Source organism: Canis aureus, chromosome 12, assembly GCF_053574225.1.
Source record: "Canis aureus isolate CA01 chromosome 12, VMU_Caureus_v.1.0, whole genome shotgun sequence".
Taxonomy (NCBI): Eukaryota; Metazoa; Chordata; class Mammalia; order Carnivora; family Canidae; genus Canis; species Canis aureus.
The window spans coordinates 26,113,650-26,139,828 of record NC_135622.1 but is presented as its reverse complement, the minus strand read 5'-3'; the positions used below and the strand labels follow the sequence as shown (position 1 = coordinate 26,139,828).

At 37.9% G+C, this 26,179-nt stretch overlaps 1 protein-coding gene across 2 annotated transcripts in view; it reads left to right on the top strand.

Moving 5' to 3' along the window:
• Window positions 1-471: 471 nt before the first annotated feature.
• CHMP3 (charged multivesicular body protein 3) overlaps window positions 472-26,179 on the top strand; it is a 57,966-nt gene continuing 32,258 nt past the window's right edge. The window contains exons 1-2 of one of the 2 annotated variants that reach the window (XM_077843191.1): window positions 472-658; window positions 20,809-20,869. In XM_077843191.1, the coding sequence (XP_077699317.1) occupies window positions 614-658; window positions 20,809-20,869 (106 nt within the window). In that variant the 5' untranslated portion in view covers window positions 472-613. The remainder of the gene's footprint in view (window positions 659-20,808; window positions 20,870-26,179) is intronic. The other variant, XM_077843192.1, reaches the window with a different exon arrangement.

The following is a 26,179-nucleotide window of genomic DNA, read 5'->3' as shown; positions in this document are numbered from 1 at the left end:
TGGGGCGCAAAGCGGGCTGGAGTTCAAATGCGTTGAAAAGTTGCTGTGGTTGAACTTGGTAAGAGGAAAGAAGATGATGCCCAGGTTAGAATGATTAGGTGACGGTGGCGACAACAGAGGGAAGGAGTAGGTCTGGTGGGAGGAAGAAAGGCGCATTTCTGGCTCGCTGCTTGTGACGCGCCTGCGGGAAACACGCCGTTGGGGGAAGTGGTGGTGAATGGACGTGGTCTAGGTGGAGATACCGATTCCTGTGCAACGTACAGGTTTAGGAGAAGTATCAGGGGCAGCTCTAATCACCACGTGTAGCTGACAAATCCGTATCTTCCAAAGGAATCGCTTCCACACCTCACTAAAACACGCCCAATTCCTCGTAACGCTCTATAGAGTCCCCCGCAAGAAGATGCGCGACCGCCACCACCTTTCCGACCAAGCCCCGCCCAACCCCGCTTCTGCGCAGGCGCCGGACGCATGCGCACCGCCTCCACTGCGGCCGCTCCCTTCTCCGGGAGTCGGGGCTCCTCTCCTTTCCCCTGCCCCGCCCAGGCGGCTGCCCGTGACCTGCCTGGGAGCAGGGAACGGAAAGCCGGCGGGGGCCAGACGAGTTCAGTGCGCCATGGGGCTGTTTGGGAAAACCCAGGAGAAGCCGCCCAAAGAGCTGGTAAGGGCGACGGCGAAAGAGTCGGGGGGTTCGTGTGGGGTGTAGAGGAGTTCGTAAGCAACTGGCCGCGCTCTCCCGGCCGGCTCCCGTTTCCGGGGCCTTCCACTCGGCCGAGGGGCCGCAGGCGGAGTCTCTAAGGAGGCGGCTGGGGCTGAAGAGAGCCCTGCTGCGTCAGAACTCCATAAGGGGGCCGAAGGCCAGATAAAGAGTTTCTCAGCCCCGGCAGTGGGCGCGGAGGTAGCCAGGCGGTCCTGGCCCCCGGGAAGCCGTCCCCCGTGCGCCTTGGTACGTCCCGCCGGGAACCTTTCCCGGGCTGACGCCCCGCCCCTAACGCCGGTCTCCGGACCTTCGCGGGGACCTGCCGCTGCCCTGAGAGTGGTCCCCGGGAGCCCCGCGACCGCCGCCGCCGCTCCGCTCGGTCGCGCTGTGTGGAGTGGAGTGGAGGAGTGGGAGGCTCTGTTTCCTCTTTGCCTGTCCTACAACAGGACCGACTGCAGACATTGATTGTAGTACGGACCCGACTCGCGGGAATGGAACCGAGGAGAACTCTGGACCTGGTTTCGAATCTTGAATCTGCCTGTTACCTGAGATCCCGGGATCTACAGTGTGTAGCGGTTAAGCGTGCCCTGCAGGGTCCGTCTTTCTGAGTTTGAATCCTGGTTCCCCATAGCCCCAACATCGTGATCTAGGGAAAGTTCACGTCTTGTCAAATAGGAGTGATTAATAGATTCACTTCGGTGTCATGGAAGATGACAGACTGTGAAGTTTTGGCTAGTGGTGCTAATTAGGGTTAATTCTTTATGTATTCTACAACCTGGCCACCCCAGTGCAGACCAGCCTCCTCAGCATCACCTGGGAGCTTGTTAGAAATCTGAGGCCCTACCCAAGACCTTTCTAATCATAATTTGAATTCTAACAAGATCTTCAGTGAGGTGCGTGAACATTAACGTTTGAGAAGCACAGCTTTACAACACGCAGTACAAATTTATCCATAAAGAAAAGAAAGACAGCCCTGAAATTCTTCATTTAATAAATGATCTCCCCTGTTCAGTTTCTGCAGGCATGTTTTTTTTTTTTTAAACCAATGTCCTACATCATGAGGTTGCTGACACATACTTCGTGTGTTGATGTTGGTCATATTTGTTAATCATAGATCCTAGGACAGTACATGGTCTATAAAAGTTTCTGTAGGCAACTTACTCAGTTTTGCTCTCTGGTAAAATAAAAATTGTGGGGCTTAAATGAGGTAAGAGTGTGTGGTTACTTTGTAAGCTGTAGAGCATTATATAGATGCTGTGGTGTATATGTGTTCAAAGATGCTTGTTATTGTAGAAGTGTATTTTTAATGTTAGAGATTCTTTTTTTTTTTTAAGATTTTATTTATTCATGACAGAGATTGAGAGAGAGAGAGAGAGAGAGAGAGAGAGAGAGAAAGGCAGAGACACAGGCAGAGGGAGAAGCAGGTTCCACGCTGGGAGCCGGATGTGGGACTCCATCCCAGGTCTCCAGGATCACGCCCTGGGCCAAAGGCAGGCACTAAACCACTGGGCCCCTGGGGCTGCCCTAGAGATTATTTTCTTTCAGTGTTTGACCTTAGCTTTGCCATTTATGAAATAAGAGATGATTCTGGGAAAACAGACTTATTGCTACTTAAACTGGTCTCTTGTGTATGTGTTACTTGTGTAACTTTTAAATGATAAATATAATTGCTAAGAACATGATGTCAGAATACTCTTCCAGTAGGGTGGCCTACCTAGGAAAGTGAATCAATACCAGAAAACTTTAGGGTTAGTGCATGAGATTGATCTTTAAAATATGCCTGGCAGGGGGCACCTGGGTGACACATCCAGTTGGGACTTGGTTTCGGCTCAGGTGGTGATTTCATGGGTAATGAAATTGAGCCTTGTACAGGACTCTGCACTTAACTCGGAGTCGCCTTGGGTTTCTCTCTGCTTGGATTTCTCTCCCTCTCCTACTCCCCCACCCTGATGCTTGTGCGCGCGCTCTCTCTCTCTCTCTCTGAAATAAATACATCTTTTAAAAATATATGCCTACCAGTGGGATATCATAAAGATGAAATAAACAGCCAAGGAGTGTATCATCTAGCAAGTAAGATAAGCATTGCAAGAACAAGTCTGGATTGGGTACTATGATAAACAGTTATAGGAGCTCAGAGGTTGGAGTTATTACTCCCAGACTGAGGTAATCAGAAATGATTTAGCCCTTTACTATCATGTTTTCCATTCATCTTCCTGTAATTTGGTTCTTGACTGTTTAGTGGGATCTTTAGTATTAGATTATTCACTTTTTTTTTTTTTTTTTTTAAGATTCGATTTATTTATTCATGAGAGACACAGAGAGGTAGAGACACAGGCAGAGGGAGAGGCAGATTCCTCTTAAGGAGCCTGATGTGGGACTTGGTTCCTGGACCCTGGGGTCACACCCTGAGCCAAAGGCAGATACTCAACCACTGAGCGACCCAGACGCCCCTTAGATTATTGAGTTTAATTGGTGCTGGAGATAGCCTGCCCACGATTTTCTTCGAGTTCCTCCTCATAGTACTTCAGGCTAACCTTTGAGTTTTGATTGTATCTTGTTCTAATTTGTCAGACAGTGTTTCTGTTTGCCTAAGGTTTAACTTCTACCAAGTTCTCTTTACAACGTGATTTATGACCAAAGAAAGTGTTTTATCACCTTCCACAATGATTTAGTATTGAGTTTGTAGTTCCGAAAAGTGCCAATAAGGCAGGAATGAGAAATACTTTTTTTTCCTCTATTGAGCTGCTGACACACAGATAAAGTATTGGGAGACATGTATGAATAAGACACATAATGTCAGACATTTTAGTCTTTTAATTTGGCATTTTTTTAAGAGAGAGAAGGAAGAAAATGTTTAGCTTTATAAAAGAAGTTAAGCTAAGTAAAGGAAGTTAAAAGATAATATTGGCAGAGGAGAAGAGAGAAGGAAGGAGACAATTGACAAAATGCTATAGTCTCAGCTGGGCAACTCTTGAGTTAGGATAAATTTATAGTATGCCTTCCACATTGGGGCTGGAAGAAGAGGGCATGTGGGTCGTAGTCCCAAGCATAGGATGAGCAAGGGCCAGGTGCAGCTGTGCCACATTTGAGCCATGGTCACAAGTCAGGCAAGTAAGATACATTTTGGGTGGTGTTCCCACACATCGTAAGAGTATGAAGTACAGAGTAGGTGCTAAATAATGTTGAATATGAATGAATATGGTAAATTGAATAATGGTCAGAATAAAGTCAAATATTCCTAAAGCCAAAAGGCCCTAAGATAACAGTGTTTCAAGGGATTCTTCAGGGAAACATAGTTATTTAAGAGCCTTACAGACTAATGTCCTTGCCCCCAGGCATCTCTGATCCATTGATGGAGACATTTTAGTGTTGAAACTTGTTCTACCTTAAAGTGCCCAAGTGAAGAGAGTAGATTGGCCTATTAAGAATGAAGGAGTCTTGTAATTTACTTAGAAAGCTGTGACTGTGTTGTGATGGGAATGAAGAGAACATGAGATTGTGCTGGAAAGAGATTCTTCTGTTGGACTTGAGGTTCCACTGGAAAGTTGAAAATTGTGCTGTCTTTACTTAGGGATTTCACTGATTTAGCCTTCGGAGTAGTACAATCATGGCATCACAATTCCTAAATCATATGACTCAGATTAAGTGATGCCTCATGTTTGTGCGTTTCTATCAGAAAAAAAGAAAATGAGATGCGGAGGTGGAGATCAAGAAAAAACTTCATTTACTTGGTTCATACAATAAACATTTATTGAGATATTGTAGTGTGTATTGAGTTGGACACAGGTTTTCAAAAATAAGACACTGGATGACAACATCAAAGAATACTTAGTTTACTGGGGGCGATTGGCATGTGAATAACTACCTATATTTTAGAGTAAATAAGGGCAGTGATATAAGTATATACAAGGTCTTTGATGTCACAGTGGAGGGAATGATTAACTGTTCAGAGTGGGGAAGAAGACCTGGTCAAAGAGGCTATTTAGATCTTGTTGCAAGAGGCATTAGTCAGCTGGGTGATTTGTTGTAGAATTAGAGAAGAGGGGATATCCCAAGCAAAGTAAAATGCATGTGCAAGGTGTGGAGATGTGGAGCATAGATTGGAGGTACCAGAAAAAACTAAAGTGTGGTTAGAGGATGAAATATTATGAAATCTAGGTGGGATACAGGGGGATGTGATGAGAGTGTCAGATATAAAATTGCAGAGGGTAGATACAGGGTAGATTAGCAAAGGCCTGTGTGCCAGGCCTACTAAGGATGGGAGCATTCAGAATAGTGGTTTGGAGCAAGAATTGTAAGGAAGAGAATTAGGTATGGAGGCCAGTTGGTGGCCCAGTGAGAGATGATGCTGGTCTTAACTAATAGTGAAAATACAGGTATAGAAAGGGTAGGATGAATTTTAGAGATATTTAGGAGATATGGCCAGAATTTGCTGATCTACTGGGTGTGGAATAAGAGTGCAAAGCTGATTCTTAGATTTCTGTTTAACCTTACCTTTAGTCAACCCCATCATTCTCCTCGGTTTGGTACCATGAATTGAAAATGAGAGAATTCAGGAAAAGAGCAGACTTGATGGGATACTGATGGTGGAGGGGAAGGAAACACAGAGTTCAATTTTTGGACAGAATTCAGGAGATGAGGGAAGACATTAAAGAAAAGGTTATCCTGGGAGAATATATTTCTCTATCTTGTCCCCTCAGCAAAATTGTAAGCTTCTTGAGAGCAAGGATCATGTTTCTCTTTATTATTCACTGAGTCAGCATAGTGTTGAACTCCCTTAGTAAGAGTAATGTGCCTATCAAATACAAAAGTGGAGATGATGAGGGAACAGTTACGCGTTTAAAGTATAGCCTTCTCGTCCCTCTTTTGTATATCCATCTGACAGTGATCACAAAAGGTACATTTTGACCTAAGTTCAGTTTTATTTGTTCCTTTTGATGAATTTCTAGTTTTATGTATGGTTGAAATCTTGAAGGATACACAAAATCCTAGTTTATAGAGATTGCCTTTAGAGAGAGGTGCTAGGTAGGTGGCTGAGGGTCAAGAGTCAGAAGGGAACTTAGCTTTGTCTATATACCTGTTTTAGCTTGCTCTGGCTGCTGTAACAAAATAGTAGACTAGGTAGCTGTAACGCAATAGAAATTTATTTCTCACAGTCCTGGAGGCTAAGAAGTCTAAGATCAAGGTTACCCACAGATTCAGTGTCTGGTGAGGACCTAATTCCTAATTATAGATGGTTGTCTTTTCACTGTGTTCTCACATGGCAGAAGGATGAATCAAGCTTTCTTGGGTCTCTTTTGTAAAGTCACTAAACTCATTCAGGAGAGCTCTGTACCCTTGTCCCAATCACTTCCTAAGGCCCCACATTCAAATACTATCACACTGGGGGATTAGGTTTTAATATAGGAATTTGGAGGAGGGGGACATAAACATTCTGTCTATAGCAGTGTGATTAGTATATCCCCATCCTGAGACCTGGAATCACAGAAGTTGAGAAGAATTGATGTGTTACTGTTGAGTCTTCCAATCCATGAAAATGGACTGTGACTATGGACTGTCCATTTATTTATGTCTTTGGTTTCTTTCATCAGTGTTTTACAGTTTTTCAGTAGAGCCTATGCATATTTGTTTGATTTATACTTATGTGTCTTTTGGTTTGTTTGGTGGTATTGTAAAGGTACCCCCCCCCCCCCAATTTCAGGTTCCAGTTATTACTGGTATATTGGAAAACAGTCAATTTTTATATATTAACAGGAGTAAAGAGAGATATTCTTGCTTTGTTCCAAACTTAAGGTGAAAGCTTTTAATTTCCTACCATTAATTATGATGTTAGGTGTAGTTGGGATTGCAGAGTTTTTTTTTTAAAGACTTATTAGAGAGAGAGAGAGCACAAGCATGAGCATTAGCAGAAGGGGCAGAAGGAAGGAGAATCTCAAGCAGATTCTACACTGAGGGTGCAGCCCAACTCAGGGCTTGATCTCATGACCCTGAGATCATGACCTTAGCTGAAATCAAGAGTTGGACCTCAATCAATTGTACCACCTTGATGCCCCGGGAGTTGCAGATTTTTTTAAGTTATTAAATTGAAGGAGTTTCCCTTTATTCAGATTTGCTGAGAGTTTTTATTGTGAGTTGGTTTTGGGTCTTGTCAAAATTTCTGTGCCAATTCATATGATTTTTCTTATTTAGCTTATTGATATGGTGGATTACAGTGATCAGTTGAATCTTAAACCAGCTTTGCATTAAATCCCACTCAGTCATGGTTTATAATTATTTTAATATATTTTTCCATTTGGTTTGCTAGCATTTTGTAGAGGGTTTTTGCCTCTGTGTTCATGAGAGATACTACTTTGTAGTTTTCCTCTCTTGTAATGTCTTCATCTGGGTTTGGTGTTAGAATAATGCTGGTCTCTTAGAATTAAGAAATAATCCCTCGTGTTTTCTTGAAGATTTTATTTTGAGAACTGTTACCATTTCTTTCTTAAGTGTTTGAGTACCTATTTTCAATTTTGGAAGGTATTATATACCTAAGGGTAGAATTGTTGGGTCATATGGTAATTCTTTATTTACCTTTTTGAGAAACTCCAAAACTTTTTTTTTTTTTTTACAATGGCTTCACCATTTTACATTCTCACCAGCAACATGCAAGAGTTCCTGTTTCTCTACATCCTTGCCAACAGGGTTTTGGGGGGGATTTTTTTGGATAGTCTATCTCCTGGGTGTGAAGTGGTAACTCATGGCTTTGATATGCATTTCTTTAATGACTAGGGAAGTGGAATATCTTTTCATGTGCATGTTAGATGTTTGTGTATCTTCTTTGGAGAAATGTCTATGTCCTTTGCACAATTTTTAATTGAGCTTTTTGTTATAGAGTTGTAGGAGTTATGTATAGTAAGCTCTTACTAATACATGATTTGCAAATATTTTCTCCTATTTTATAAGTTATTGTTGTACTTTCTTGATAATATCTTTTACATATTTGTTTTTATTTATTTTGTTTTTTGAAGACTTATTTGAGAGAGCATGAGTGAGGGGAGAGGCAGAGGGAGAGGCAGAGACGCAGACTCCCTACTGAGCACAGAGCCCAACACAGGGTTAAATCTCAGGACCCTGACATCATGACCTGAGCTGAAACCAAGAGTGGAGGCTTAACCAGCTGAGACACTCAGACATCCCAGTTGTTTTTAATTTTGATGAGGTTCAGTTAATGTATTTTTCTGTTTTTGTTCATGCTCTTGGGACATTTTTAATTATCCATTGCTAAATCTGATACTTTCTAAGAATTTATAGATTTAGCTCCCATACCTAGGTCTTTGACTCATATTAATTTTTAATATATTGGAGGTAGGAGTACTGCTTGTTTTAATTTTTTTAAAGATTCTGTTTATCTGAGACAGAAAGAGAGAGGGAATGACAGGTGGGGGAAGTGGGAGAAGCAAATTCCCTGCTGAACAAGGAGCCTGAAGTGGGCATCACTCTCAGGATCCTGAGGTTATGACCTGAGCTGAAGGCAGACGCTTAACTGACTGAGCCACTTAGGTACCCACAACTTGGGTTTTTTTTGTTTGTTTGTTTGTTTGTTTTTTGTTGTTTTTTTCCACAGCTTGTTTTTGATTAGTGTTTTCATGGTATATCTCTACATGCCTTAACCTTTAATCTTAGTCTTTGTATTGAAATGGGGTTTTGGTAGGCAACATATAGTTGGATCTTGCTTTTTATCTTCTCCCACTCAGCTCTGGCACACTGTCTTTTAGTTGTTTTATTTAGACAATTTACATTTAAAATGACTATTGATACAGCTGCATCAACATCTACAGTGTTGGAATTGGTATCTATTATACTTACTTGTTACTTTCTCCCATCTTAAAAATATTTTTTTTTGCCTTGTATGGTTTTAATTAAGCATTTTACATGATTCATTTTATCTCATTTTTTGCATATCAATTATGTATCTTTAAAATTCTAGGTTGGTGATTTTTTTCAATACTTCAATTTTTTTAAAAGATTTTATTCAGTTATTCATGAGAGACAGAGAGAGAGAGACAGAGAGAGAGAGAGAGGCAGGGACACAGGCAGAGGGAGAAGCAGGCTTCATGCAAGGAGCCCGATGTGGGACTCGATCCCAGGACTCCAGGATCACACCCTGGGCCAAAGGCAGGCACCAAACAGCTGAGCCACCCAGGGATCCCCTCAATACCTAAATATCTCCATTCTCTTTGTGCTTGGGTGGTCTTTAACAAGAAGTCTTGTAATTCTAATCCTGTTCTCCTATAGGTAAAGTGGTTTTTTTTTTTTTTTTTCTGTCTTCTTCCAGGATTTTCTCTTTGCTTTGGTGTTGTACGGTTTGAATATGATATCACTAGTTGTCATTGTTTGGACTGCTATTCTAGTTTCTGTCTTTGCCCCCTGGATCTTTGTTTGGTGTCTGTCACTAATTTTGGAAAGTTCTCAACCATCAATATTTCAGGTATTTTTTCCTGTTTCATTTCCTCTTTTATCTCCTTCAGGTATTCCAATTATGTATTACATCTTTTGAAATCGTCCCACAGTTCTTAGACATTCTTTTCTCTTCATTTTCATTTTTTTCTTTTTAAATTTCAATTTAGGAAGTTTCTATCGTGGTTCAAATTCATTGATTCATTCCTTGGCTATGTCCTATCTACTGATGAACCTATCAAAGGTATTCTTCATTTCTGTTATGATGTTATGTTTTATCTTTCTAGCATTTCCTTTTGATTCTTTGTGTTTCCATCCCTGTATTTGCCTTCATTATCCATCTTTTCTTGAATAATACCTACTTTTTTTTTTTCATAGCCACAAATTGTTAGTCTCTGTGTCACATCTAATCCTGGTTCTCATGCTTGCTTTGTTTCTTCAAACTGTGCTTTTTCTTGCTTTTTAGAATGCTGTGTAATTTTATGTTAAAAACTGGACATAATATATGAGGTAATAGGAACTGAGGTAAATTGGTCTTCTGGACATAATATATGAGGTAATAGGAACTGAGGTAAATTGGTCTTCAGTATGAGATTTTATGTTAATCAGTCTAGGAGTTTGGCTTTGTTAATGTTTGCTGTAGCTATAGGTGCTATAGGCTTAAAGGTATTCTAGTGTCCTTTGTTTTTATCTCCTTTGTTATCTTGGACATCCATAAAAACTCCTTTATCTAAAAAGGATAAAAATCACTTTGCTTCTCTTTTAGCTCTAATTCATTATTTTTTTAATTTTTTTTTTTTATTTATTTATGATAGTCACAGAGAGAGAGAGAGAGAGAGGCAGAGACATAGGCAGAGGGAGAAGCAGGCTCCATGCACCGGGAGCCTGATGTGGGATTCTATCCCGGGTCTCCAGGATCGTGCCCTGGGCCAAAGGCAGGCGCCAAACCGCTGCGCCACCCAGGGATCCCTGCTCTAATTCATTATTATCCTGGAACTCTGTTGGTGTAGTGGGAAGATGTGGGGTACTGGAAGCATTTTGTAATCTTATTAAGTCTGTGTTTTAGTGGCTTGTGTCCCTGGACTCTGATTCTCAGCATTTTATTTTATTTTATTTATTATTATTATTATTTAAATATTTTTAAAAATATTGTTTCTTGTGTCCCTCGGGGATCCTGGTGCAGGACTCAATCCCAGGATCGCAGGATCACACCCTGAACGGAAGGCAGATGCTCACCTGCTGAGCCACCCAGGCGTCCCAATTTTATTTTTTTAAAGACTTATTTTATTTTATTTTTAAAATTTATTTATTTTTTAAAGATCTTATTTATTAATTCATGAGAGACACAAGCAGAGGGAGAAGCAGGCTCCGTGCAGGGAGCCTGGTGCAGGATTTGATCCTGGGACTCCAGAATCATGCCCTGGGCCGAAGGCAGGCGCTAGACAGCTGAGCCACCCAGGGATCCCCTTAAAGACTTATTTTAAAGAGTGGGAGAGAGCATACATGTGTGGGCAGGGGCAAGTGTGGTGGGGCAAGGGCAGAGGGAGAAAGAGAATCTCAAGCAGACTCCGGGCTGAGTGCAAAGCCTGATATGGGGCTTAGTCTCACAACCCTGAGATCATGACCTGAGCAGAAAGAGTTGGAGGCTTAACTAACTGAGCCACTCAGGCACCCCTGATTTTCAATATTTTAAATATGTGTTTAGGTGTATGGTGTCACGTTACATTCTATTTTTTTTGTTTTTGATATTGAATTCTCTTAAGCTTCTTAGATCTGTGGTTTGATATTTTTCATTATTTTTGGAAAATTTTCAGCCATTCTTTCTTTATGCACTTATGTTTTTTCTCTCAGCTCCTGCTGGAATACCAGCTACACAAATGTTAGACCACTTGTTATCACTTATAGCTCTTGCATATTTTGTTTTATTTTATTCTTTATTTTTTAGTTTGGGTAACTTTTACTGACTTCAGGTGTGTTGATTCTTTCCTCAGCTGTGTTTGATGAGCCAATGAAGACATTCTTTGTATGTGTTTCAAAATTTTTCTCCCACTTTCAATTAAGACTGAAAGTGGATGTGAACTACCATTGTGCCTGTGGCTCCTGAGGTTCTGTGCTGTCAACTAACCCATGCTTGGACATCATCAATTTATTAAATATTTTAACTGAATTTTCCTTAATTGGTTCTAAGGTGTCTGCCACCTCATGCAGGGCTAATTTAGCTTGGAAGTGAGTCTTTGTTTTCATTTCATGCTACTTTGTTGCTTTGTAACCTATTTTTGACAGGTTCAGGAAAAGTTATTTTGTAGTTCATCCAGCTTTGTCTTGAGAGTCTTCCCAGCTTTCTCTATCTAGACAGAGATGGAATTCTCAAATTCTTGAAAATTTCCCATTAAATTAGACTCATTTATTTTCTAAAAAATCTTTTTTTTTTTTTTTTAAATAGAGAATGCATACTAGCAAGGGGAGAGGGACACAGGGAGAGAGAGACTCTTAGGCAGACTCCATGTCTGAGATCATGACCTTATCCAGAATTAAGAGTTGGACACTTAACTGAGCCATCCAGAGCACCCCTAGCCCTGTTATTTAAAGTATTTTATATTAAAGTATTTTTGTTTAAATTTTTATTTTCTCAACAAGTGTATATCCTTCTCCATTTTGCAGCCATTTGCACAATTTTCTTTCTTGGTGTTGTTTTCCTGTTGCTACCCTATATGTGCTGTATATTGGTCCTTACAGTTAAATGTATGACTTATGACATTGATGTCTTTTTAAGAGATGAAAATCTGTTCTTCACTAAGTCGAAAAACTTGTGACTATTTTGCTCTGGTTTGAAAATAAATGTAGGTTATTTATCAATTGCTATTTTTCCCTGTAATGAAGACAGATTGATGTTTAGCCTTCAGTTATCATTTGTCATACATTCTAATTTTTTCAACTTTTTATTTTAGAAGAAACTGGTTAAATGTCACTTACGAAACAAACAAAAATTTGGGTTTAACTCTTAAAGTTTTGGGTGATTGTATAACAGAGAAAGGAGTGTGGTATCCAAAACAATTTACAAAAAAGAGATTCAATGAGTCTTCCTAATATTATGAGATAGAATTTAAAAGTATTTTTTCCAAACAAAGATAATTTAAAGGACTTATAAACTGGGTTTTCAAAAATTCATAAAGTAGTATATTAGTATATTTAAAAAATTTTGTAAAGATTGTATTTATTTGAGAGAGAGCCAGCCAGCACAAACAGGGGGGGAAGGGCAGAGGGAGAAGGAGAGGCAGACTCCTCACTGAGCCAGGAGCCTGACATGGGGCTCCATCCCAGGACTCTGGGATCATGACCTGAGCTGAAAGCAGACACTTAAGTAACTGAGCCACCCAGGTGCCCCACATTTTAAATTTTTAATTGAAATGTAGTTGATATACAATATTAAATTAGTTTTAGATATACAAGATAGAGATCCAATGATCATATGCATTATGAATATCTGTGATAAATGTTTTACAGTATTATTGACTGAATTCTTTATGTTGAATTTTTCATTCCTATAACTTAATTATTTTATAACTGGAAGTTTATCCCACCCATTTTGCCCATCCCCCTACTCCTATTTCTTTTGGCAACTACCAGTACTCCATATTTATGAGTCTGTTTCTTTCTTCACTGTTGTTTTTTACGTTCAATATATAAATGAAATGATGTGATGTTTGTTTTTCTTTGACTTATTTCATTTAGCAGAATACTTCTAGGTCCATCTATGTTGTCACAAATGGCAAGATTTCATTCCTCTTTACAGCTAAGTAATATTCCATTGTGTATATACATATGTCATCTTTATTCGTTTGTTTATGGATGGACACTTGGGTTGCTTCCTTATCTTTGCTATTGTAAAGAATGCTGAATAAAACATGGGATGTATAAATCTTTCTGAATTAGGGTTTTCATTTTCTTTGTGTAAATATCCAGAGGTAGAATTACTGGGTTGTATGATAGTTCTGTTTTTAATTTTTTGAGGAACCTCCATACTGTTTTCCATAGCAGTTGCACCAGTTTACATTCCTACCAGAATGCCTGAAGACTTCTTTTACTCCACATCCTCACCAACACGTGTTTCTTGTCTTTGTGATGGTAGCCTTTCAGACTAGTGTGAAGTGATACCTCATTGTGGTTTTGATTTGTGTTTCCTTCATGATTAGTCATGTTGAGCATCTTTTGGCCATCTGTATGTCTTCTTTAGAAAAATATCTATTTAAGTCTTCTGCCCATTTGTTAATCAGATTATTTGTTTTTCTGGTGTTATGTGAGTTCATTATATATTTTGAATATTAACTCTTATTGGATATATCACTTGCAAATATTTTCTCCCATTCATTTGGGTGCCTTTCCATCTTATTGATAGTTTCCTTCATTGTACAATAGTTTTCTAGTTCAATATCATCCTAATTAATTTTTGCTTTTGTTTCTCTTGCATAAGAAAAATATTGCTGTAAATGATGTTCAAGAGATTACTGCCTAAAATTTTCTTTTAGGAGTTTTATGGTTTCAGGTCTCACATTTAGGTCTTTAATCTATTTGGGATTTATTTTTGTGGTTGGTGTAAAGAAGTAGTTCAGTTTCATTCTTTGGCATGTAGCTGTCTAGTTTTCCCAGCACCATTTATTGAAGAGATTGTCTTTTCTCCACTGTATATTCTTGCCTCCTTTGTCATAGATTAACTGACCATATATGCATGGGTTCATTTTTGGCCTCTCACTTCTGTTCCACTGATTTATGTGTCTATTTTTCTACCAGTGCCATATTGTTTTGTTACTATAGCTTTGTGGTATATCTTGAAATCTGGGATTATGTTACCTTGAGCTTTTTTCTTTCTCAAGTTTGCTTTGGCTATTCAGGGTCTTTTGTGGTTGCATACAGATTTTAATATTCTGTGAAAAACGATGTTGGTATTTTGATAGGGATTGCATTGAATTTGTAGATTGCTTTGGGTAGTATGGATATTTTAACAGTATTTTTTTTTTTTTTATGATAGTCACACACACACACACACAGAGGCAGAGACATAGGCAAAGGGAGAAGCAGGCTCCATGCACTGGGGGCCCGACGTGGGATTCAATCCCGGGTCTCCAGGATCGCGCCCTGGGCCAAAGGCAGGCGCTAAACCGCTGCGCCACCCAGGGATCCCTTTAACAGTGTTCTTCCAATCCAGGACCCGATATTTTTTCTTATTTATTATTTTATGTCTTAATTTTTTTAAAGATTTATTTATTCATGAGAAACACAGAGAGAGAGACACAGCCACAGGCAGAGGGAGAAGGGGGCTCCCCACAGGGAGCCCGATGTGGGACTCAATTCTAGAACTCCGGGATCACGACCTGAGCCAAAGGCACATGCTCAACTGCTGAGCCACCCAGGTGTCCCTCTGTCTTAATTTTTTTTTAAATTTTGAAATGAGTTATACTTGCACATATTATAAAATTCAAAGGGCAGCAAAATGTATCTTTATGTTGAGTAAAAACTAAATCTCCTTTCACTCTTGTTCATGAATTACTTAGTTTCCATTCTTGAAATCAGCCTAATTTCTTATGGATTCTCCCATTCATATTCTATAATATATGAACATATAAATGTCTCTGTCTTTTCCTTTCTCCACCTCTCTCTTTGCTTTGCCTTCCCTTCTTCCTTTTCTTTCTCCTCTCCCCCTCTCTCTCTTTAACATATATGTTATATTGTAAATGCCCTTTACATTCCTATTTTCATTTATATTTTGAGAATTAATTCCTTGGGTAGTCCTCATTGTGTTGCTTTTTTTTTTCCTAATTAGAACAAAATGTCAGTTTATGGATATTCTCTATGTTTAGTGTTCTATTGATATGTTAGGTAATTTCTAGTCTTTTGCTACTACAAACAGTGCAACAGTGCATTTTTACAAAAGCCATTTCACCATTGCCATCTAATGTATTAGACTGAGGAGTACTTAAGGAATATGAACAGTTAAGCAGTGTAATGAGAAACTGAAATAACCAGGGATTTTTTTTTTTTTAGATTTATTTATTTATTTTAGAGTGTAAGAGAGTGTGCATGCACATGGTGGAAAGGGGCAGAAGGAGAAGGAGAGAGAAATGTAGGGTTCAGTCTCACGACCCTGAGATCACAACCTGACCTGCTGAAACTAAGAGTTGGATGCTTAATCAACTGCGCCACTTTGGCGCCCTGAAACAACCAGTTTTTGATTACTTTTATTTTGAGCTTCTGGATTTACTTCAGCAATGGATTACCTTAAGGTGAAAGACAAACTGTTAAATAGCTGCTTCTTATCTTTTTGAACTACAATTTTCTCAATACTGGATATGTAAACAAAATATGGAAGTAAAATTAGTTGCTAAGATTGGTGGGACACTAACAACTAATTTCAAGTTTTAGCTTTCACCAAGACAGATAAACTATTCTCACTTATTTACTTTATAGTAGTAAAAATTTCCAGTCTGATCCTACATGGTGTGTATTGGCATAATACTTCTTGTATTTGTGGAGTTCCATATTAGTTTTATTCGAAAGATTCTGTTACTAAAAACAAGTTTAAAAATCGCTGCACTGGTTCATTCTGCTTCATTTTAAGGTTTGAAATTTCACAATTCAAATTATCTTATATGTGGTTCCTGGAGTTCTAGTAACTGCTATAGGTTTGTACTCCTCATGGGTGCATTGCTTCCATTTGATTGGATCCTCAGGGATTAATAGTTGAAAGCAGAAATAATAGGAGCTAATCAGTATTTTGACCCATGAGAATAAAAATCTAAAATTTATGTTTAGCTTTATAATAAATAGGGTTAGGAGTAACTTGCTGCCTTATAAAACTCATTGCTTTAACATAATAGATGATAAATATTTCCCCGCCCCCCCTTTTTCTTTCGCCCCCCTTTTTTTTAAGAAAGAGAGAGTGTGACAAGGGGAGGTGGCAGAGGGAGAGAGAAAGAGTATTAAGCAAGCTCCATGCTCATTGTGGAGCCGGACACAGGGCTCAATATCAAAACCCTGAGATCATGACCTGAGCTGAAATCCAGAGTTGGATGCTTAACTGATGGAGTCACCCAGGCACCCCAATATTTTTTTTCTATAAACCTGAATCAAATAGCTTTACCCATCAGTGTTGCTGCTTCAAACAAAAATTATTTAACCAAATTTATTTTTGTACTCCTCTCTTGGAGTCTTTTGCCTAGGTCCCTTAATGGTTGTTTTTACGCTGAGTAAAATGTTACAGGTCCCTCTCCCCTGCCACCACCATAGTGAATAGTCACATGGTTCCCTTGCAAATTTTTTGAAGTCTTTGCTTAAAAGTCACCTTGAGTTTTCTTCCATCACCCTGTAAGAAATAGTAAACCTCCCCCTTCCCACTGCTCTATCCTAGTTTCCTTACTTCCTTTTCTCCCTAGCACTCATTTTGTGACAGAGTATTTACTTGTTTGCTAATTGTCTGTGTTTCCTCATTAGAATGTGTATTCATAAGGTGGAGTTTTTGTTTCCTGCTGTATCACTAGCACATTGAGCAGACGCTCAGGAAACATTTGAATGTATGTATGAGTTTTGGGTTTCCTTTCCTGCTGGTTCTGAAAGTTCTGGTTATATTATAACAGTGTCTTCAAATATCTTCATATATCTCCTAAAATAATTTTGACTACTTGTGTACCCTTTTGAAGAGTTATAAATCAACACTTAGTTTTTATCATAATTTTGAGTTGCACAGGATGTAATTTTTGGCATATTGTTATTGTAAAATCATTATACCACTCTTTTAAAAGTATCATAGTTTGATACCCATCAATATTCACTTAAAACATACAAGCACACATACTTATTCATAGTCAGACATTTTTCATTACTCTCTTCCTTTTTGAAAGGAGAAAGACCATTTACTTCCATTCTATTGTCACCATATGGATTTCTCCTAATGTAGTACTTTAATGCTTGAAGTAATTTAACTATCATTCTATTAAACTTGGAACAAAATACATACATACTTTTGTGATAAAAACACTCAGCAAACTAGGAATAGAAGGGAACTTTCTTAACATGATAAAGGGCATTTATGAAAGACTAGCAAATTTTATAGTAAATTGAGAGACTGAAAGCTTTTTTTCCTGAGATCAGGAACAAGGCAAAGATACCTGCATTTGCCACGACTATTCAACATTGTACTAGAAGTTCTAGGCAGAGCACTTGGGCAAGAAAAAGAAACGATATCCACACTGAAAAGGAAGAAGTAAAACCAAATCTTTACAGATGGCATGATTCCATATATAGAAAACTCCAAAGAATCCTCATGTACAAAAATACTTCTAAGTGAATTCAGCAAATTGACAAGTTTTAAGACAAGAATAAAATAGTTGTGGTTTTTACACCTGCAATGAAAAATCTAAAAAGGAAATAAATCATTTACAAAGGTGTCTAAAAGAACAAAATACTGAGGACTAAATTTAATCAAGGAAGCAAATCGTTTGTGTACACTGAAGACTACAAAGTATTGCTGGAAGAAATTTCGAATTCATGGTTTGTGAAACATAATACTATGCTAGTATCACCCAAAGCAATCTGCAGATTCAGTACAATGCTTCTCAGAATTCCAAAAGGAGAAGTTGGCCCTCAACTTCATATGGAATATAACAGGCTATAGCCAAAAGAATCCCGAAAAAGAAAAATAAATTTGGAGGACTCACAGTTCCTGATTTCAAAAGTTACTATGAAGTGGTGGTAATGTTAACAGCGTGGTATTGGCATAAGGATAGATATATAGACCAATGGAATAGAATTGTGTTCGGAAGTAAACCATACATATATGGCGAGTTGATTTTCTGTAAGGGTGCTAATAAGATGCTTTAATGGTGGAAGGATAGTCTTTTCAACAAATAGTGCTGGGACAAGTGGATATTCACTTGTAGAGGAATGAAGTTGGACCCCTACATCATTCCATATACAGAAATTAACTTGAAATAAAACTCTTACTAAACCATGAAACTTTTAGATAAAAATATAGGGGTAAATCTTTGACCACCTATCTGGCCATGGATTCTTAGCAATGACACCAGAAGCACAGTTACCAAAACAGTAGGTAAGTTGAAAATCATCAAAATTGAAGCTTTTGTGCATCAAAGGACATTATCAAGGAAGTGAAAAGATGACCTATAGACTGGGACAATATATTTGTAAATGATGTATCAGAATATATAAAGAAATCACACAGCCAGCAACAAAAGGCAACTTAACTTAAAAATGGATAGACATGGATAGACATGTCTCCAAAGAGTATGTTCCAGTGACCAATAAGTACATGAAAAGATATTTAACTTCATTGATCTTTAAGGAAATGCAAATCAAATATGAGATACTGCTTCAGTTGGTCCAACAGATTGGCTATAATAAAAAAAATTGGAGGATAACAAGTATTGAGAAGAATGTGGAGAAATAACCCTTGAACATTGCTGGAGGGAATGTAAAATGGGGAAACTTCTTTGTGAAATAGTTTTGGAGTTCTTCAAAAAGATAAACATAGAATTGCCATATGACCCAGCAGTTCTACTCCTGGATATATATTCTAAAGAATCAAAAATAAGAATTCAGATAAATACTTGCATACAAATGTTCATAGCAGCAGTATTCACAGTAACTAAAATATGGAAACAACCCAGAAGTCCGTCAGTGGATGTATGAATGAACAAGTTGTGGTGTATACATACAATGGATATTATTCAGCAATGAAAAGGACTGAAGTATTGATACATGCTATAACATGGATGAATCCCCAAAACACCATACTAAGTGAAAGAATCCAGACACAAGGACCACATATTGTATGATCCCTTTTATATGAAATAGTAAAAATAAGCAGATCAAAAGAGATAAAGTAAATTAATGGTTGCCAGGGAATGGGAAAGGGGGAACATAGGGGGAGATTATTTAGAATATAATGTGTTCTTCTGATATGTTAATAAGATTTTGAGACTAGAGAGAGTTGATGATTGCACAAATGGTGAAGGCACTTCATGTCACTGAATTGTATTTTGAAATGGCTGTTTTTATGTTATTTGAACTTCACCGTAAAAAAGTATATAAACCTAATATCAAAAATTTTTAAGATAAAATTTTAGATATCAATATGATTTTAAGTATTGTAATATTTCTTCTGGTTGGAATTACTACAGCTGTTACAAAACAAAATTTTTTAATAGATTTTATTAATGATTTAAGGAAATCATTAAAAAGTGAAATTTATTAGAAGTATACTTTCTTTTAATTGTATAGGTTTTTTTAATGCCATTTAGTTCATTTGCCCATGGATGAATGCTACAAGGTTCAGTATTAATTCTATTCCTGTTTTATTTATTATTTTTAATTTTAAATCCCACAACCATTGTTTATTATAAAGGTAAACCTTGATCCTCATGATGGGCTTATTGGTTGGATTTCTGGTAGTGATCACAAGCAAACTTTTTATTTGCAGTGATGGGGGTCAGGTACCAGCTGTGTCTAGTGATACCAGGTGAAGATGTCTTTAATCTTTTTGGAAGCCTAACCACCTCTGGCTGCCATGGCTTAGAGGTGGACTGAATGTGAATCTATGTCTTGTGACCACCCCCCTTCATACAGACACAGGAGTTCATGCCAGTTCCTTTCCCAGAAGCAGAACAGGTTTCAGTAGCTTGTATTGCAGCGTGCATGGTTGGATCATCTCCAGGGATCACCCATTCACCTAATGAGGCTGTTGCCCCATTTGTAGTGTGTCGCAGCTGTGACCATCTTCCTGCTTCCAAAGACCTGTACCAACTGCAGAGAGCCTGTAGACTGCATGGCTGTGGGCACAGATAAGAGATCTTCATCACAAGGTGCCACAACAGGAAGAAAGCCCTGTTTTATGTTTTATTAGATTCCAAAGCTGAGAAACATTGTTAATATAAATAAATAGATGGTAATGGAAGTTTTATCATGTCATTGTCACTCAGTTCTTTGAAATTCTGTGTCATATGGCAAAGCATATAGTGATTTAATGTAAATTTAGTTTTAATGACATCAGCTTTTCTTTTAGTTTCTTTTGAAACTGAAGAATTAGAGGATACTTTAGTTGCATATAAATTTGATCAGCACCTTCTCAACACCTACATTAGTATTTCCATTTGGTCCTATGTTTAGTGCTTTAGAAGTTTTTGCGTCTGAAGGAAATATGTCATAGTAGTAGACATAGGTCAGAGGAATTTCTGTCTTTTGTAAAATGAAAAAGCGTTATTGTTTAAAGGGGGAAGGAAAAGGTGAACTGTTGACACAGGCAGAATAGGTTTTGAAATAGGTTTCAAAAGATTTGCAACTTTTAAACATAACTATCTATGCTCGTGCACCTCTTAGAAAATGTTTATGTACCTGCAGGGTCCTGAACTCTCTCTGAGGTCTTGTATAAAGTAGTTTTTACTGGCCTGCCTTCAGATAAGAATCTTTAAAGAGATTGGGACTTCTATGTACTGTGAATAAAAAGATGAAAAAAAAATAGAATTTGGCCCTAAAGTTTTTGTTTCAAAATGGATTTATTTATTTTTTTTGTCTAGAATAAATGATTTAGAATTAATACAAAATTCTTTAAAATTTGGTGAATTAGAAGTGTTGCTTTTCTTATAATTGTTTTCTAAAATTTTTCCCAGGTCAATGAATGGTCATTGAAGATAAGAAAGGAAATGAGAGTTGTTGACAGGCAAATAAGAGGTAAATTATAATTTTATGTCTCCTCTTCCTTACCCTCTTGGTAATTTTGTGTTAGCTCATAAAAATAAACTGCATCTACCTATTGTAAGACATAGTTTATTCTCATATTAGTTATTTTAGTTGTCCTAATTATTTTGCTTTTTAATCATTGTAAGAAAAACATGTTTTATAAGAACTAAACCGTTCCTCTGACCTGTGATTCAGCTAGGCCAGGGGGGGAAGGGCTGTGTTCTTTTATCTCTAATTTCCTGGAGATCAGGTTAGTGTTGGAAACAGCAGATGCTCACATACTATGATGGGCAGAATAATGGCGTTCCAAATGTGTCCACATTCTAATCTTGAGAGTCGGTGAATATGTTACCTTATGTGGCAAAGGGGACTTTGCAAGTGTGATTAAATTAGGGATCTTCAGGGACACCTGAGTGGCTCTGTGGTTGAGTGTCTGCCTTTGGCTCTGAGCGTGATCTCCAGGTCTTGGGATCAAGTCCCTCATTGGGCTCCTCCTATAGGGAGCCTACTTCTCCCCCTGCCTATGTCTCTGCCTCTCTCTCTGTGTCTTTCATGAATAAATAAATAAAATCTTTTTAAAAAATTAGAGATCTTCAGGTGGGGAGATTATCTTAGGTTGTCTGGGTGGGCTCAATGTAATCACCACGGTCTTTATAAGAAGGAAATGATATGTTGAGAAAAAGTGAGAGAGAAGGAGATGTGACATGGAACCAGATGTTAAGGAAATGTCCTTTGACCTCTGAAGATAGAAGAGGCCATGAACCAAGGAATGCAGTTCCCTAGAAGCTAGAGAAGGCAAGGAAATTGATTATTCCTTGAAGACTCCAGTAAACAGCCCTTTCAACATTTTGATTTTAGACTTCTGACTACCAGAGTTGTAAAAGAATCAGATGTGTTGTAAGCCATTGTTTAAAAAAAAAAAAAATTCCTACTTATAAAGAAATGTTTTATGGAATTCAGAGTAAATAAATTGTATGTAAATAAGGAATGCATTTCCATTTTCAGTATTCTGTTTATCTTAGCATGGCTATAAATTGAGGAAAATATATTTCTAAATAAAGTATTATAAAGTACAACTTAAAATTAAGGTGACTTGCACAGAGATAGTAATGTTTAATACTTTTATGGTTTTTAACATTTTCATTAGAGAAATGTTAATACCATAAGGATATTTCAGTATCACTCCCTTAGGAAAGAAATTGGAGAGGGCATTCTATTCCCAGCCATGATGGAGTAATGTTTTTGAACTTGCACTTGCATTCCCATCATAAGTAAAGAAAAAAAAATGGACAAAATCTGTGAGACACTGATTTTCAAACCTTGGACAACTGATAGCGAAGGATTTTGATCACTAGGAAGAAGGAAACAGATAGAGTCTTAATATGGTCCTGAATTTTCAGCCTGGAAAAACTTTCTGAATCATAGCGCATGGAAGGAGATTCTAAGTAGAGCATGGTGGTCTCGGGGTTGAAGAGACAGAGATGAGGGTTCAGGGAGGCTGTAGTCACTGGAATTTGTGGAGCATATCAGAGAGAAGCGCAGTACCCAGAGAAAGAGCTCTAAATGTCTACACAGTGGTACACTGTGTTTAGCTGAATACTAAGCTGTGCAGACTTAGATTTCAAGAAGTTAGGCAAAGAACTATTGCTGGAGACAGAACAAATAACAGGGCACTATGAGCTAAACAGTTCTTGAAGCTAACATAGAAATGAGAGATGGTAGAGTTCTGATCAGACACAGGAAAGAGACGTTATTGAACATCTTGGACATTCAGTAGAGAACCCAGAAAGATCATGCCTTTAATATTAAGTCTAGGTAGGTCTAGATTAAAAGCTACCATAAGCCCTCGCCAACAAAACCTAAAAAAGAGTTCTTGAAAGCTGATCTGCAGACAACTTGACTGCCTGTCAAACTAAAACTGAACATGGAAGACCAGAATATTCAGATACTCAGAAATGAAACATTCAGAGTATCCAACATTCAATGAAAAATGACTAGAAAGAAGCAAGAAAGTATGACTCAGAATGAGGAGAAAAATTAGGTGACATAAATAGACCTAGAAAAAAGAAATGTTTGAATAAGCATATAAGATTTAAATAACTGTTATAAATATATTGAATAATTTAAAGGAAAACATGAATGTAATGAGATAAATAGAAGATGTAGAAGAGAATAAAGTGAAACTTCTTGAATTTAGAAATAAAACAGAATGAACACTTCACTGAATGAGTTTAACACATAGATAAGACAGTATAAAAATAATATCAGTGTAATTGAGTCGTACAAACTATCTAAACTATAATACAGAAGAAAAAGAAAAAAATGGATATGAACACAGCATCAGTGACCTGTGGAACCATATAAGGCGTTCTCATGTGTCATTTGAGTCTCAGAAGGACAGAAGTCTGGAAAACATCACATGAAATAATAGTTGATGAAAACTGTAAACCCATAGACTTCAGTGAGCTTCAAAGAGAATAACACAAATGAAACCATACCAAAACCAGACAAAGACCCCACCAAAAAGGAGAATTATAGACCAATATCCCTGATGAACATGGATGCAAAAATTCTCAACAAGATACTAGCCAATAGGATCCAACAGTACATTAAGAAAATTATTCACCATGACCAAGTAGGATTTATCCCCGGGACACAAGGCTGGTTCAACACTCATAAAACAATCAGTGTGATTCATCATATCAGCAAGAGAAAAACCAAGAACCATATGATCCTCTCATTAGATGCAGAGAAAGCATTTGACAAAATACAGCATCCATTCCTGATCAAAATTCTTCAGAGTGTAGGGAGAGAGGGAACATTCCTCGACATCTTAAAAGCCATCTATGAAAAGCCCACAGCAAATATCATTCTCAGTGGGGAAGCACTGGGAGCCTTTCCCCTAAGATCAGGAACAAGACAGGGATGTCCACTCTAACCACTGCTATTCAACATAGTACTGGAAGTCCTAGCCTCAGCAATCAGACAACAAAAAGACGTTAAAGGCATTCAAGTTGGCAAAGAAGTCAAACTCTCCCTCTTCGCCGATGACATGATACTCTACTTAGAAAACCCAAAAGCCTCCACCCCAAGATTGCTAGAACTCATACAGCAATTTGGCAGCGTGGCAAGATACAAAATCAATGCCCAGAAGTCAGTGGCATTTCTATACACTGACAATGAGACTGAAGAAAGAGAAATAAGGAGTCAATCCCATTTACAATTGCACCCAAAAGCATAAGATACCTAGGAATAAACCTAACCAAAGAGGTAAAGGACCTATACCCTAAAAACTATAGAACACTTCTGAAAGAAATTGAGGAAGAGCCAAAGAGATGGAAAAATATTCAATGTTCATGGATTGGCAGAATTAATATTGTGAAAATGTCAACGTTACCCAGGGCAATTTACACGTTTAATGCAATCCCTATCAAAACACCATGGACTTTCTTCAGAGAGTTAGAACAAATTATTTTAAGATTTGTGTGGAATCAGAAAAGACCCCGAATAGCCAGGGGAATTTTAAAAAAGAAAACCATATCTGGGGGCATCACAATGCCAGATTTCAGGTTGTACTACAAAGCTGTGGTCATCAAGACAGTGTGGTACTGGCACAAAAACAGACACATAGGTCAATGGAACAGAATAGAGAACCCAGAAGTAGACCCTGAACTTTATGGTCAACTAATATTCGATAAAGGAGGAAAGACTATCCACTGGAAGAAAGACAGTTCTTCAATAAATGGTGCTGGGAAAATTGGACATCCACATGCAGAAGAATGAAACTAGACCACTCTCTTTCACCATACACAAAGATAAACTCAAAATGGATGAAAGATCTAAATGTGAGACAAGAGTCCATCAAAATCCTAGAGGAGAACACAGGCAACACCCTTTTTGAACTCAGCCACAGTAACTTCTTGCAAGATACATCCACGAAGGCTAAAGAAACAAAAGCAAAACTGAACTATTGGGACTTCATCAAGATAAGAAGCTTTTGCACATCAAAGGATACAGTCAACAAAACTAAAAGACAACCTACAGAATGGGAGAAGATATTTGCAAATGACTTATCAGTTAAAGGGCTAGTTTCCAATATCTATAAAGAACTTATTAAACTCAACACCAAAGAAACAAACAATCCAATCATGAAATGGGCAAATGACATGAAGAGAAATCTCACAGAGGAAGACATAGACATGGCCAACATGCACATGAGAAAATGCTCTGCATCACTTGCCATCAGGGAAATACAAATCAAAACCACAATGAGATACCACCTCACACCAGTGAGAATGGGGAAATCAACAAGACAGGAAACCACAATTGTTGGAGAGGATGCGGAGAAAAGGGAACCCTCTTGTACTGTTGGTGGGAATGTGAACTGGTGCAGCCACTCTGGAAAACTGTGTGGAGGTACCTCAAAGAGTTAAAAATAGACCTGCCCTACGACCCAGCAATTGCACATAGCTTATTTATCTTATTAAATGATCTTCAAACCCCGTCTCTTTCATGTTATTTCCTATTATTTCTCATTGGTAGCAGTTTATTAGTTAACGTGCCCTAACATCAGAAAAAGATCATGGGTTTTGGAGTCAACACTACCAGGTTTAAACCCTGTGTTTGCTGTCAGCCATCTATCCCTATTAAAATTCTTTGAATCTCTTAGATTTATTGTGACATTTAAATCTGCAAATGTATGTAAAGTGTTTAGGACAGTACCTGGCATAAAGTATGGCTTACTACCATACCTTACGGCATGGTGATACCAAAAAAGGGGGGAGGGAGTACTTTAGACAAAATCTGACTGAAGTAATGTGATTGCTTTAAATATTACTTGCATATGAAGATTTATCGTAGAAACACTTGTTATCTTTCATTTGATTTTATATTAGCAGTCAAGGTGAATAGATTTTTTCTTTAAAGAAATATCAGTGTAAAAAGCTACAACCCGCAAAATTAACTCATGATCTTGAAGTCAGGATATTGGTTACCCTTGAGGGCATGGCGAATTAAGGCAGACATAAAGGGACATTTGTAATACTTTGTTTCTTGATTTGGTTAAGTGGATGTGTTTATTACTTTGTGAAAATTCATTTAGCTCTACAGTTATGTATACTTTTCTGTGTGTATGCTATACTTAAAAAGCTTAAAGAGAAAATAGTAACCTCAATAAAGCAAAGTATAACTACAGGTAGTTCTCATCTTCTTATGGAGGACTCACAGTAATCCACATTTTTAGCTTTCAATTATGTGTAACACATTTAGAGCACTCATGATAGGCAATATTAGAATGAATTT